Source organism: Sorex fumeus, unplaced genomic scaffold (genome assembly GCF_029834395.1).
Source record: "Sorex fumeus unplaced genomic scaffold, SorFum_2.1 ptg000128l, whole genome shotgun sequence".
Lineage (NCBI taxonomy): Eukaryota > Metazoa > Chordata > Mammalia > Eulipotyphla > Soricidae > Sorex > Sorex fumeus.
The window spans coordinates 26,288,032-26,302,973 of record NW_026606185.1 but is presented as its reverse complement, the minus strand read 5'-3'; the positions used below and the strand labels follow the sequence as shown (position 1 = coordinate 26,302,973).

The 14,942-nt window shown below is 37.5% G+C and overlaps 1 protein-coding gene across 3 annotated transcripts in view; it reads right to left on the bottom strand.

Annotated features, from left to right (window-relative positions):
* Nucleotides 1–14,942, bottom strand: part of RBBP8 (RB binding protein 8, endonuclease) — a 72,316-nt gene that overhangs the window by 17,542 nt on the left and 39,832 nt on the right. For 2 of the 3 annotated variants that reach the window (XM_056137979.1, XM_056137980.1), the window contains exons 8-14: nt 13,545–13,649; nt 12,695–12,792; nt 11,732–11,844; nt 8,625–9,528; nt 8,422–8,545; nt 3,917–4,005; nt 2,601–2,718 (exon numbers count right to left, since the gene is read on the bottom strand). In XM_056137979.1, the coding sequence (XP_055993954.1) occupies nt 2,601–2,718; nt 3,917–4,005; nt 8,422–8,545; nt 8,625–9,528; nt 11,732–11,844; nt 12,695–12,792; nt 13,545–13,649 (1,551 nt within the window). The remainder of the gene's footprint in view (nt 1–2,600; nt 2,719–3,916; nt 4,006–8,421; nt 8,546–8,624; nt 9,529–11,731; nt 11,845–12,694; nt 12,793–13,544; nt 13,650–14,942) is intronic. The other variant, XM_056137981.1, reaches the window with a different exon arrangement.

The window sequence follows — 14,942 nt, the reverse complement described above, 5'->3', positions numbered from 1 at the left end:
CCTTGATCGCTTCTCTGAACTGCTTTGTGAACTTGGACATTTGCTTGCGGTTGCCTGAGGCTTTTACCAAGCCATGTTGGTGAATGAGCTCAAGAGTTTTCGAAGACAGGCGTCTTTTTTGATTTTTTTTTTTTTTTTGCTTTTTGGGTCACACCTGGCGATGCACAGGGGTCACTCCTGGTTCATGCACTCAGGAATCACTCCAGGCGGTGCTCAGGGGACCATATGGGATGCTGGGAGTCAAACCCGGGTGGGCCGCGTGCAAGGCAAACGCCCTACCTGCTGTACTATCACTCTAGCCCAGACAGGTGTCTTTTTCTGGGCATCTTTCTCTCAGTATTCCTCGCACAATCACGGAGCTGCTGAACCAGTCAATCATATTCCTCATCAATGTTGTCAATGACAGCATCTTCCCACGTTGCCGTAATAGTGCCAAAGAGCTCCTAGTTGGTGGTCATTCTGGAAATTCTCTTCTTAAACTTTGCAGCCCTTTCTCCCCACTCCGTGAAGTAGAATTCTGCACGAAGGAGACGGTGGTCAGATCCTGTTTGGAATTTTGGGACAACAGCGACATCGGTCAGGCAAAATTGTCAATTGAATATGATGTGGTTAATTTCACTGTGGAACTATCCACTGGGAGACTCCCATGTCCAACGTTTAGATTCGGCCTTCTGAAACTGTGAGTTACCAAGGATGGTCTTGGTTGACATGATGAACTCAGACAGTCTCTCACTCTGTTCATTCCATTCTAGGCCATGGGTCCCGATGTGGAGTTCTTTGGCTGATCTTCTTGGTCCTATTTTGGCATTAAAATCACTGACAATGATCTTGTAGAAGGTATGGTCTTCTTTATAGAACTTCTCCAGCTTCACGTAGAGCTTCTCAATTTTTCCTTCATCATAATTGGAGGTTGGTGCGTAGACAATGAAGATAGAAACTGCCTGTAGTGAGCCACATCTGTTCAAGTGTAATCGTCCAATTTGGGTTGTTAGGCATTCAAATGAATCAATGCTCATGGCCAAGTTCGTATTGACAAGGACACTGACACCACCGGCGCCTCTTTTGTCGCACGTTCCGAGGAACAGTTCTCCAGTGTCAAAAACGGCATGATGTGACTGATGCCTTCTCATCTCGGTCAGACCAATGATGTCGTACTTGATCTTTCACACGTGTACCATCTGGTCCTCAATGGATGAATCCAATGCCAGCGTACATGCACTGAAAGTACAGACAGTCATTTTTGTCCTTCTTTGTTTGGGCAGCTGTGTTCGGCCTTGAGATTTTATCAACCTCTCCTTTCTCATCCTTCTTAACGCTGCTGTACTGGTGGTTCTTTCAGAGTAAGGGGAATGAGACCTATTGTATTTACTGGTTTTGGCATATCGAATACACCACAGATAGCTTGCCAGGCTCTGCCGTGCGGGCGGGATATTCTCAGTAGCTTGCCAGATTTTCCGAGAGGGACAGAGCCTTTTAGCGTGGCCTCTAATTGCCCTTGCAGGTGTTCCCATGGTTCAAACCATATTTGAACCCTATCAATTATGGTGTGGTAATTTTGGAAGATGGGTATTAAGTGTCTTATGACGTGTCACGTGGCCGTGCAGTCTGGAAAGCGTCCTGGAGCGTGGCGTTGGCTGAGTAGTAGAGGTGGTGGAAATACCTCCACAGTGTAAAGGAGAGTAAATCAATAAATGTCAGGTTTTAATTGATTTCATGTCTGTATTTAGGGATGTTATTAAGGTATTCCCACATCTTTTGAAAAACTAAGACTTAAAGAATAAACAGTTTCTCTTACAAGGGGTTACTTGTAAGTAAGCCTTTCAGGTGCCCAAATCCCCTTTTCTGTAGAAGCAGAAAATAGCAGGGTTAATTTACCACATATCTAAACTAGTGTTTTGCATATCTATACTAGTATTTTTCAATGCAATTCCTCCGCCCCTCTCGGAGAGCCCGGCAAGCTACCGAGAGTATTCGATATGCCAAAAACAGTAACAACAAAGTCTCCAATGGAGACGTTACTGGGCCCGCTTGAGCAAATTGACGATCAACGGGAGGGCCTTTATCTTTACCTTTTACCACATCCTCTTTCCTTATTAAATTATTATAGAAAGTCATATTTCTAAAACAATACTCTTGAGATTACTTTTTACATTTTTCCATAAAAACATTTTCTAGACCAAGGTCAGTAACTTTTTCTTAACTCAGACAGTAAATGTTTTAGGCTTGTGGGGGTCATAAAGTCTGCAACAAGTTCTCAAATATTCTGTTGTCCTCATAAGCAGCTGAAGACAATAGGCAAATAAATGAGAAAAGCTGTAGTCCAATAAAATTTTGTTTGTAAGACTAACAACTAGTTATAGTTTGCTGAGCCCTAGAAAGTATTTGAATTCTTTCTGAAGAAATTATTTTGGTTAAAGATTTTTGCTCCTCTGAAATACAAAGATGGAGCACTGCTATGAGAATCTAATTATTATTATCAGAATGGGGAAAAAAACAATTACTTGGTTTAAAAGAACACTGGTATTCAGTCAGGATAAAGATATGAGCATAACTTTTCCTCTATATTTTCATTAAAATAAAAAAATCTACTAAAGGCTTACCTGGGCTTTTTTCTCCTTTTTGCTCTTGTTTCTTCATTCTTAAAAGTACCGTTTCACTAACCAATGTACAGTCCACATCCACTGTCTCTCCCCCTGCTAATTTTGACTGACTTTGATCCTAAGTATTAAAAAATACCAAAATTGTAACACTATTCCATTAATGTCTGACATTTACTTATAAACATAAATATCATCATTTTAACCATGATTGCACATTTCAGTAACATTAAGTTATATGTACTTTAACCCTTTGTGAATGAATATAGCTAGATTTAGTTTAACTGCCTATAAATATTTTATTTAATATAAAAATATCTTTTCTCAAGCCTAGTAACAGTGCCATCATGAAGAGAGCCCTTCTTCTGGAAACTTTCCTTCCTTTCTTTGATCTGCCTCATAGTAATAAACATCAGTGTGCACTATAAGCAATGATTTAATAAGCCAAATTTGATTCTTGATGAACACAAATTATTGCAGCAAATGCTAATACTCATTAATGTGCTACCAAGTGAATGAGAAATTCTCAAACTACATAGAACCAAAATCTAAGCAAAAAGTTATTTCCATTATGAGTTCCATTTTATTTATTATTGCTGCTTTATTTTTGTTTTTTGGGCCATACTCAGAAGTGTTCAGGGCTTACTCCTGGGCTCTGTCATTAGATATCACTCCTGCTAAACAAGGGAAACTAAATATAGGAGCCAGAGATTAAACCAGGGATAGCAGCATGCATATGCATATAAGTTCCACTTTTTAAAATTCATAAAATAAATAAGTAAATAAGGGTATAGAAGGGAGGCCATCTGCCTTGCATGTAGACAACCAAGTCTGATCCTGGCATCCATATGGTCTTCAGAGCACTGCCAGGAGTCATCTCTGAACATAGAGCCAGGAGTAACCCCTGAGCATCGTTGGGTTGGTGTGACCCTAAAAACAAAACTACATAAAAATGTCACTGAGAAAATTGAAATTTTTTCCTTGATGGTACATTAAAAACTAATTAACTTAAAAAAAAAAGTTGGTCTCCCAAGGAGTGCTCAAACGGCCCAGATAATTGTCTTAGTTGTGTGTGCAGAACAGTTCCAAGCTCAGGATTGGTGATGCTGTATTGCTTGGGTTCAGCAGACCTATGGGGTGACCAGGGCAAAACTGGGTGCTTGGGGGATCACAGAGTGACATGAATCAACTCTGAGGCCTCTATATGCAGGTTTAAAGAGATATATAACTATCTTAAGGTCACAGAATGAGTCAGAGGAGGTCATTTAACAACTCATTAGAATAAGAACTACAGGCTTTGGTTTTATTTTTAATCTTACCTTTGTATCTATTACAGTAATATCCATTTTATACTGAGAAAGGTCAGCTCCTGGATCAATACTCCACTGGTTATTTTCAAAGGATACATCTTAGGTAAGGAGGGGAAAAAAGACAATGAAATCATTTTAAAAGTTCTTATAATTTTAAAATATTATTGAACCCAGAATGACAGGAAAGTTTATATATGCCTGATAGACTTGTACCGAGATTATATAAAGACTTCCCACAGCTCAGTAATAAGACAAATATCCCAATTAAAAGTCAGCAAAGGGTTTGAATGGATAGTGCTCCAAAAGAGATGGCTTAATGAAAATGAAAAGATGCTTAATTTTATTAGCCATTAGGTAAATACTCATCAAATTCACAGGGAGGATATCATCTTGTACCTGTAAGAATGATTATCATCAAAAATGTAAGAATAAAAGTATCGGTGTTAATGTGGAGGAAAAAGGAATCCTCATGCACAGTTCGTGAAAATGTAAATTAGAATAGTCACTATGGTAAATAGTATGGAGTTTCCTCAACAGGCTCAAAATAGAACTACCTACACCACCAGGCAATCTACTTATAGTTGTTTATCTGAAGAAAATGACACTACTAATTCTAAAAGACATATACAGCTTTATTTTCATTGTAGGTTTAATTAGAATAGTTAATATTGTAAAAATGTCTATCAATAGATGAAGAGATAAAAGAAGATGTGGTATACATGGGCTGGAGCGATAGCACAGTGGGCAGGGCGTTTGCCTTGCATGTGGCCGACCCGGGTTCGATTCTTCCGTCCCTCTTGGAGAGCCTGGCAAGCTACCGAGAGTATCCTGGCAAGCTCCCTGTGGGGTATTCAATATGCCCAAAACAGTAACAACAAGTCTCAGAATGGAGACGTTACTGGTGCCTGCTCGAGTAAATCGATGAATAATGGGAGGACAGTACTACAGTGCTACAGTGTGATATACATAGTCCTGTGTCCCTTAACAATGGAGATGCATTTTGAGAAATGTGTCGTTAGATCCAGTCACTGTCAAACGAATATCTTACAGTATATAGTCTACCCCATACTTAAGGTCATATTACCTTGATTACTGAGACTATCATCATCATTGACCAAACATTGTAAAGCAATACATGACTACATGAAATAATATTCTATGGTAATTAAGAAGAATGAAATCTTGTTATTAGTAACACTGGTGGACTTGCAGAACAATATACTAAGTTAAATAGAACAGAAAAAGACAAATACCCCATAACTTCACTCACCTGTAGATTCTAAAAGCCAAAGTATAATAAAAAAAGAAACCAAGATTCATATAAAGAGAAACACAGAAACTACTTTGGTAGCTACCAAAGTGGGGAGTGGAGGAAGAGGTGGTACAAAGTGGGAGAAGCAGATCAAGAGGCATAAAATTGTAGCTACTGACTCCTGCAATAACTGATGTGTACAGCATGAGGTCTATGTAATACTGTATTATAAATTAAAAAAAATGAGAAACAGACTTATTGGGATTATTTCATACTGCATATAAATGTTAAATCATTATATGCTCGAAACTTAAAAAATGAAATCAACAGTATTTGAATATACTTATCTTTAAGAAGATGGCTAGGATTAAAAAAATAGATAAATGCTGGAGAGGATATGAAGAAATTGGAACCTTCACGTGATGATCATTCATAAAATGGGATAAAAAAAGATAAATCTACTTTGAGTTTGGTAGTTCCTCAAAAGAAAGGTTATACACAGAATTAGATATAGCCAGAAATTATACTCTAATGTATGTATTACTCAAAAAACAACACTAAAAAAAAAAACTCCAAAAAAACCAAACAAACAAAACAGAATTTAAAGAGAAACCACAAAAACTGAAGGAAAGGAGAGACCAGAGAGAGTACAGTGGGCAGTGTGCTTGCTTTGCATGTGACTGACCAAGATTTAATCCCTGGGCCCCTTACAGTCCCCCCTGAACACTGCTGGGACTGATCCTGAGTGCAGCCAGGAGTAAGCCCTGAGCATCACTGGGTGTGGACTATGGTTTAAAAAAAAAAAAGTATACCCATATAATCACTTGCACATTGCAGTTCACAGCAGCACTACTTGTAATAGTGGAAAAAAGTCAAATAGTTAAAGAATTTATCAATGTTTGGGTATTAATGATTCCATTTACATGAAAATTTCAGAAGAGGTAAAGCTATAGACATAATAGATTTGTAGTTTTAGGAGGAGAGAAGGAGGAGAGTGGAAAATAATTGCTGACAGTACTGATGAGAACATTTTTGGGGATGGAGATGTTCTAACATAGTTGTATAGCTAGGTAAGCATTGTATAACTCTATGGATATACCTAAACTACTGAATTGTAGATTTTTTTTTTTTTAGCCCTTAGTATTTTTATATGAGGGGCATGCGATCGTTATCTAGAGTCACTAAAGTCAAGGGCACCCGCCCCGAGGGGAGGTTGACTGGATCGGTTTTGATCTGATAAATTTAGCTCTAGAATTTATCAGATAACCACAGTTATCCAAGTAGGAGAGGAGCGAGCGACCAAAGGAACCATAACTGATTTAATGAGCCATTCACAGTTTCACTGTACCGGCCCTGCGTTCTTATACATGCATGGCTTAATCTTTGAGACAAGCATATGCTACTGGCAGGATCAACCAGGTAAAATTGTAGATTTTAATAAGTGATTTTTAAAATAAACTGGAGGGAGGGGATTTGGGCCACATCCACATTTTAAGTTTACTTCTGGCTCTGTGCTCAAGAATCACTCCAGGTAGGGCTTAGGGTACCCAATGTAGTGCCAGAGATTGAACTGAGATCAGATGAGTACAAGACAAGTGCCTTATCCCTGTACTATCTCTCTGGCTGTTAGTTGGTAATTCTTAATCTCAAAATTTGTTTTAAATGTTAAAATATAACTCTAGAGGGATTTTCAATGTTTTAATATATTTTATGATAAATAAAATATAGTAAAAAACATTACGTGATACAATATTAACCCTAGAAACTATGAGTTTAAGTAGTACATTATAATCCCTTGGACAACCAAGAAAAACAAGTTTTTCCATGAAGGAACTGAACCCCTTGCTGGAAGAACTGAAAACTGTACTGTAAGGGCTGGAGATAACAGCTTAACAAGATGACCATATGCTTTGGATGCAGAAGGTCTAAGTTAAAAAAAAAAAAGGGAAATAAACTCAAAATAAATAATTTTCCAAGGTAGAGTAATACAAAAAAATAATGAGGTATTTTTTACATCTGAAGTATAGAAATATTTGGTATCTAAAAAAAATAACCTTTTCACAAAAAGACTCGAACACAGCAAAATTTATATAAAGGATTCATATACACATTAGAGCAAGCAAGATAAAAACATGTTTATATATAAACAAGATAAAAAAATGCTTATAGCTATAGCTATATACGTAAATGCCCAGCCCTCCCCATCCCCCACAAAAAAAAGGACTGGATATCCACAAGGTGATGTTAGTTTGGATGATGAATTTCCATGCCTTATAATCTTAAAAATATAAAGTTAAAAACCTTGAAAGCTTTATGAAGAAAATGAGTGCATGGAATAGGTACACGAATAAAGTCATCTAAAAAAAATAGTTATTAAAGAGTACATGCTTTGCATGCAGGAGGGGCCGGTGTGTTTGTTGGCACTGTATGCTCTCCTGAGCAGCACCAGCAGCAACCCCTGAATGTACAATGAATCAAGAATAGACGCCAAGCACTGCTGGGTGTGGCCCCCCAAAAAAGGGTATTAACTGCCTAAATGCTTTTGGTTCTTTTTTTTTTTTTTTTTTGCTTTTTGGGTCACACTTGGCGATGTACAGGGGTTACTCCTGGCTCTGCACTCAGGAGTTACTCCCTGGCGGTGCTCAGGGGACCATATGGGATGCTGGGAATCGAACTCAGGTCGGCCGCGAGCAAGGCAAACGCCCTACCCACTGTGCTATCTCTCCAGCCCCATTGGTTCTTTTTTTGGGGTAGGGGTATACCTAGCGATACTCAGGGGTTATTTCTGGCTCATCACTCAGGAGTCAATCCTGTAGGTGCTTAGGTTACTATGTGGCTGAAACCAGATGAAATATGTAAGGGAGGAACCCTACCCACTGTTCTGTTTCCCTAGCCCCTAAACCCCTAAATTCTTTTTATTTTGTTTTTGGAACATATCCAGTAATGGCTTTAGGGGCTACTCCTGACCTGTTGTTTGGGAAACATGTGCTACCAAGGATAGCACCTTGCAATAAAGGAAAGTACTATAGCCCATGGAGCGAGCTCTCCAGCCCTCCATTCATTTTTTTTTTTTTAAAACTCAAGAGGCAGTTACATGTGGAAAATCAAACCAGTAAGAAGCATCCCATAAACACAGAAACATGTAGGAGGAAAACAATTTTTTTCCCTCAAACAAATCTATCCTTAAATGTAAATACTAGATTATAATATACTACTCAATTTAGATAAATTAAGAAGACTAGAAATACTAGAGTATTTATACCTTGGTTGTTTTGTATGGACTGTGTTTTAGCAATTCTACAAGGATTTAACTGAAGAACTGATGCAAGTTCACATGCTCCATGGACTGATCTTTTTTTTTTAATTGGCTCATGAGAACCAGCATCCTAAAACAGAAAGAAATATTAGCATCTGCATAAAATCACAATCATTTCAATAAAAAATTTTGAATATTTAAGTACATACCTTCATGTCATCAAAAAGACTGTCTGTCTCTAAACTCTCACTTGGACGTAGAGGGATCTTAAAGATGGGATTTTCTTCCTTAACTTGTAATGATGTTTTATTATCTGGAGAGGATTTATTCAGGGACTGGAGGATGCAGTCCTGTAAACATGGCTCTTCCCCTGAGGAATCTTTGGTTGACAGAGAGCTCCCACTTAGGGTCTTTCGGCTAAAGGAAGAAGAGCCTTTTGATATGGGCTTTAAAGTCTCATAAAGATTTAATTGCCTGAGTCTGGTTATAGTGGTCTCACTTCCTTGACTGCTTTCTTGACCTTTCTCTTGAACAGCTGAAAATCGGTCTGAGAGATCCAGAGGCTTATCCATCACATAGTCTCCATTCATGGTACAATGACTATCCGTTGGGGAAGGGAAAGCATTTTCCTTATCAAAAGAGGCTTGGGGGCAGTTTACTTCATCTTCACTTTCTTCCTCAGTTTTCTTCCTTTTGGATATTCTGCCTCCCAATAATTTCAGAGGCATCAAATGTTTATCCATAACAGCACCATTAATATGATCTGCACTATCCTTTTCACCTATGGATTCACCTGCATTTTTCTTTGCAAGCATATGCTTATTAGAAGATGACTGGCCAAAAATTTTGCTCACTTCAGACACAATATTATGATGTATGAAAAGAGAACCATCTTCAGATTTTGACCTAACTTTCTCTGATCTAGAATTAGAAGTGTTGCTGAAAGGTGCTATTCTCAAATGACCTTTTGTTCCAGTCTCCAAAAGAGAAGGAGACAAACTTATATTCAAACCTAAACCATTTTTCACATTAGGGGTAGCTCCAAACACAGGAGAAGATGCCCGAGAAGTCATTTCTTCCCGAGGTGGAGTCTTTGGAGTAGAATCTAGAAATCTAAATGGAGAATAAAACTTATTATTAATATTTCACAAAATAGACAGAGTGAAAATAAAAATGAGAAAACCTTTACTAATATAGCATATTAATAATTATCCATTTATTACAGGCAATTAACCAAAATTTAACATAGGGTACAGCTATTGGTGGTTCTTGAGGTGACAAAAAGCAGAGCAAAATGATAAAGAAAAACTTTCTCAATATCATGATAATTCTATTTTCCCTAGTAATTTACTATTGAGAAAAATCTTATCACTGGGATCAGGGAGATAGCTAAAAGGGTTGGAGTGCATGTTTTGCATGTAGTAGGCCTGGGTTCTATCCCTGGCACCCCATAATGCGCCGAGTACCAAACATTGAGATAGACCCATTAGCACATTGCTGGGAGCTGCTCCCAAGCGCCACCAGGTGTAGTTAAAACCCTTTCTCAAATTATTGTTTAAAATTTAAAACTGTAACAGGAGCCACAATCAGCAGTGCTCTGGGAGTCATAAAATGCTAGAGCTTCTGAGAATTGAACAAAGTTCTACCAATGGAATTATATGCCAAGCTCAAGAAAATCTTATTTTTAATAAATTCATTTATCTTAATAATTCAAATTCAAATTAATAAGTTCAGTAAATTCAAATAATTCAGCTTAAAATTATTTGGTAGGAAATCTTGTCATGCATTAGCTCCAAGAAATAAACAAACAAAAATTTTTCTTTTGGCAGGTGGTGGGGTGGGATGTGGGTCACACATGGCAATGCTCAGGGCTTTCACCAGACTTTTTCTCATGTACCACTCTTGATGGTGCTCAGGGGACCATACAAGTGCAAGAGATTGAACTGGGATTGGCTACATGAAAGCACTCTCTCTGGCCCAGAAACAAAATTCTGAATTAGAGAAAACAATAAATTAACACAGAACTCAAACTCCAACCCACAATCCCCAACCTGCTTTATGCAGAGGAGACAACTGAAAAGAAAGAGGATCACGTTTAAATTTGAAGATGAGTAAGAATTCTAGTTCTAGTACATAAAAGCAATATGGCCCTACACAAGAGATTGAACTCTTTTGAGTTACATTTTTTGTTAACCGTGAAATAAAGTGTGGTTGGTAAAACTGACTTAAATGAGTTAGTAAAGGGACAAATTAAATGATTTTTAAAAATGAAATTCATAAATATAGATAGGGCTGGAGCGATAGCACAGTGGGTAGGGCGTTTGCCTTGCATGCAGCCAACATGGCCGACCCAAGTTCGATTCCTCTGCCCCTCTCGGAGAGCCCGGCAAGCTACTGAGAGTATCTCACCCACACGGCAGAGCCTGGCAAGCTACCCGTGATGTATTCGATATGCCAAACACAGTAACAACAAAGTCTCATGATGGAGACATTACTGGGCCCGCTCAAGAAAATCGATGAACAATGGGAGAACAGTGAACAGTGAAAGGGCTGGAGTGATAGCACAGCGGTAGGGCGTTCGCCTTACAAGCGGCCAACATGGCCGACCCGAGTTCGACTCCTCCGCCCCTCTCGGAGAGCCCGGCAAGCTACCGAGAGTATTCGATATGCCAGACACAGTAACAACAAAGTCTCCAATGGAGACGTTACTGGGCCCTCTCGAGCAAATCGACGATCAACGGGAGGGCCTTTACCTTTACCTTAAGTTATCTGGATGCCATAAAACCTTGAAAGCTCATTCAAGCTTACAGATGCATTTGTGTATATCCATTTTATAAACCACAATTTTGGAAATACAATTCCATAAAGAATGACTGGATTTCTAAAGTGGGCGTAGTAATAACATTAGGAGCTCTTAAGTACTTTTTTTTTTGTTTTTTTGCTTTTTGGGTTACACCCAGCAATGCACAGGGGTTACTCTTGGCTCATGCACTCAGGAATCACTCCTGGTGGTGCTCAGGGGACCATATGGGATGCTGGGAATCAAACCTGGGTCGGCTGTGTGCAAGGCAAATGCCCTACCTGCTGTGCTATCACTTCAGACCCTCTCAAGTACTCTTCACAGAAATATAAACATACACACACACACACACACACACCCCTAAGTCATCATTATACCATAATGTGAAAGTCCTCAACAGATGGTAAAATTGTTTAAAAAAAAAAAAAGAAACCAACTAGAATATATAGAGGGAAAGAAATAGTGCTAATGGATATGATCATTAGTTTTAGGTTTTACCAAAGTCCCCCAAATTACCTTAAAGTATCTTCACTATGCCTTGAAGATTTCTCAAAAGGTTGTTTCTTGTCACTTCCTTCCAGACAGTGATAGAGCTCCTCACCAAGAGGGCTCATGGGACCTTGAGATTCCTTCAATAGTCAAATAAGAAGTATATACATACAATGGAATACTATTCACCCTTAAAGAAGAATGAAATACTGATACATGCTATGATATGGATGAAACACAAAAAAACAGGTATCAGTTAAGAAAAAGTAAATGTAAGAGAACACTAAAATACTGAGAAGGAAATCATGGGATCTACTTCTTACTCTATTCCTAAGTATTAGGTTAGCTGAACTGGTACTAACAATGACAAACAATAACTAACACTTCTAGTAACTCAGGTTGCTTTCTAATCTGATTTTTAGGCTATTAAAAATTTAGTATTTAACAAATTTAATAAATTATATTTAATAAATTTAAAAAATTTAATAAATTATGAAATTATGAAATTATGGGGCTGGAGTGATAGCACAGCGGGTAGGGCACTTGCCTTGCACGCAGCTGACCCAGATTCAATTCCCAGCATCCCATATGGTCCCCTGAGCACCGCCAGGAGTAATTCCTGAGTGCAGAGCCAGGACTAACCCCTGTGCATTGCCAGGTGTGACCCAAAAAAAGCAATACATAAATAAATAAATAAATAAATAAATTATGAAATCAACCCCAGGGGTTAAGTTTTCTCTTAAATTAAAAAGGAGGGGCAGAAATGATGAAAGAAGAGAAGAAGGGCTACATTCTCTAAGTCACTATTGCTTGCCTAAATGTTGATGCGGACTTATAATCCATCCCAAATTCTACAGACTTCTACAGAGGTCTGGGGACTGGCCTTTCTAACCATAATGATGTGGAGACAATTTTTCTCTCTTGCTTAAACCTCTACATAATGACTAAGAAAAAAAAATCAAACTTTTAATTCATCAAACAATTACTTACAGATTCTTCTTGACTATTAATTCCAAGTGTCTCAGCAACAACTGTAGGATTATTAAAAGATGATTTAGCAGTGGGGTAATTGTTTGTTCCATGTATTCCTAAATAAGAAATTTTTAAAAATTATATAATAATAGGAATTAGATGTATAAAAAATGTAAACAATGCAGAAAAAAGCTCAACACACTTTACACAATTGTACTGGACTTCTATGAGGAAAAAAAAACTAAACTACCGCAAAAAGTTGTATTAACATCTATACTTGTCAAACTTTTTCAGATATAAAATATGTGATTTTTGTAAGTAAAAGGGATAGAACAGGTATTTGCTAACAACTACAACTTTTATATGAATCTCCATCCTAGACTTCCCCAGTAAACTCATGTTCATCTACCCATATTTACCTAAATGTCTACCCAGAATCTCAAATAAAATATTGTCAAATTAAACTTATTTTTAAATTATTAGCAATTTATATTAATATGAATGGGGATATTAACATAAATTTATAATAGGATATTATTTCATATCATTTTCCAAACTGAAAAAGAATAACAAACGACTAATGCTACAAACAAAATACTTCCTTTTGTTGTTGTTGGTTTTGGGGCCATACTCAGTGATGCTCTGAGGTTATTCCTAGCTCTGCTCTCACATATCACTTCTTTTCGCTTGGGGGTTCATATGGGATACCAGGGATTGAACCCGGGCTAGTGTTGTATAAGGAAAGTGCCTACCCTCTCTACTATTTCTCTGTCCCACACAAAATACCTTAAAAATATTATCTATTTTAGATTGTTATCTAACTACAATCATAACTTTTAAACTTGTAAAGTCATATTGTTTTACTTACTATTAGCTGGAGGTTGATTTTGATCACAAGTGTCAGCCACAAGAATTTCATTTTCACCAGGGTTCTGTTGCAATTGAGTTGAAGTCTTTGAAATCTTTCTTAATTCTACGGGGGTCAAAGAAGAAAATATTACATACAAATAATTATGATCAAACATATAATCAAACCATAACTTTTCTAAATAAATATAAACTTGATTTTATATTTAATATTCTAAAAATTTGTTCCTTTTGCTTCACTATGAAACAAAGCTATAAGTTAGGAAAGTGGGATAAGGTTTTAGTTGCTGAAAGGTGATTATAAAACATGTATCACCAGAAATCGTTTTGCTACTCAAGGACTTAATTCAAACAAAGTTAAAGAAGAAAAAAGTACAGAGAAAGAAACTTTTATTAATTATAACTTGAAAGTAATATTAAGAACCACCCTAAGCATTAAGATAAAAAAGCAACGAAGGCTAGAAATAATAAACTAGACATTAAATCTGTTTTAAAATAATCTGCATAGCTGTTAGAAAAGATGAAGTCATGAAATTTACATACAAGTGGTACTACATGGAAAGTATCATGCTAAGCGAAATGAGTCAGAAAGAGAGGGACAGACATAGAAAGATTGCATTCATCTGGGGAATATAAAGTAACAAATTGGGATACTACCACCCAAGAGTAGCCAAGATAAGTACCAGGAGGTTCACTCCATGGCTTGGAGGCCAGCCGCACATGCTGGGGGAGAAGGCAGCTCAGATACAGAAGGGAGTACCAAATAAAGGGTGTTGGGAGGATCCTCCCAGGATGAGAGATGCATGCTGAAAGCAGACCACAGACCAAACATGATTGCCACTCAATGCCTCTTTGGCAAACCACAGCACCCAAAAGAAGAGAGAGAACAAAAGGTAATGCCCTGCCACAGGGGTGGAGTGGGATGGGGGGTGGGAGGGATTCCAGTAGCATTGGAGTTGGGGAATGGGCACTGGTGGAGGGATGGGTACTCAATCATTGTATAACTGAAACCCAAGCACAAAAATCTGTAAGTCTACAGCTGTACCTCATGGTGTTTCACTAATAAAAAAAAAATTAAAATTTGCATAGCTCAAAATTTTTATTTTAAAACCAAATTTCTAAGCAAAAATAATTAGAAAACTAAAATAACTAAAGAATAATTATGTTAATCCCAAACAATGAAAAAATAAATCACAGTAATTATATTACATATAAAAGGCTGATAAAATTTTTCAGATTTTTCCTGTGGGTATTTTTACACATGGACTTTCAGTGTATCACTGTATCACAGTCATCCTGTTGTTCATTGATTGCCTCGAGCAGGCACCAGTAACGTCTCCTTTGTCCTAGGCCCTGAGATTTTAGAAAATGTCATATTTGAGGCTCTTTCCGGGTCAGG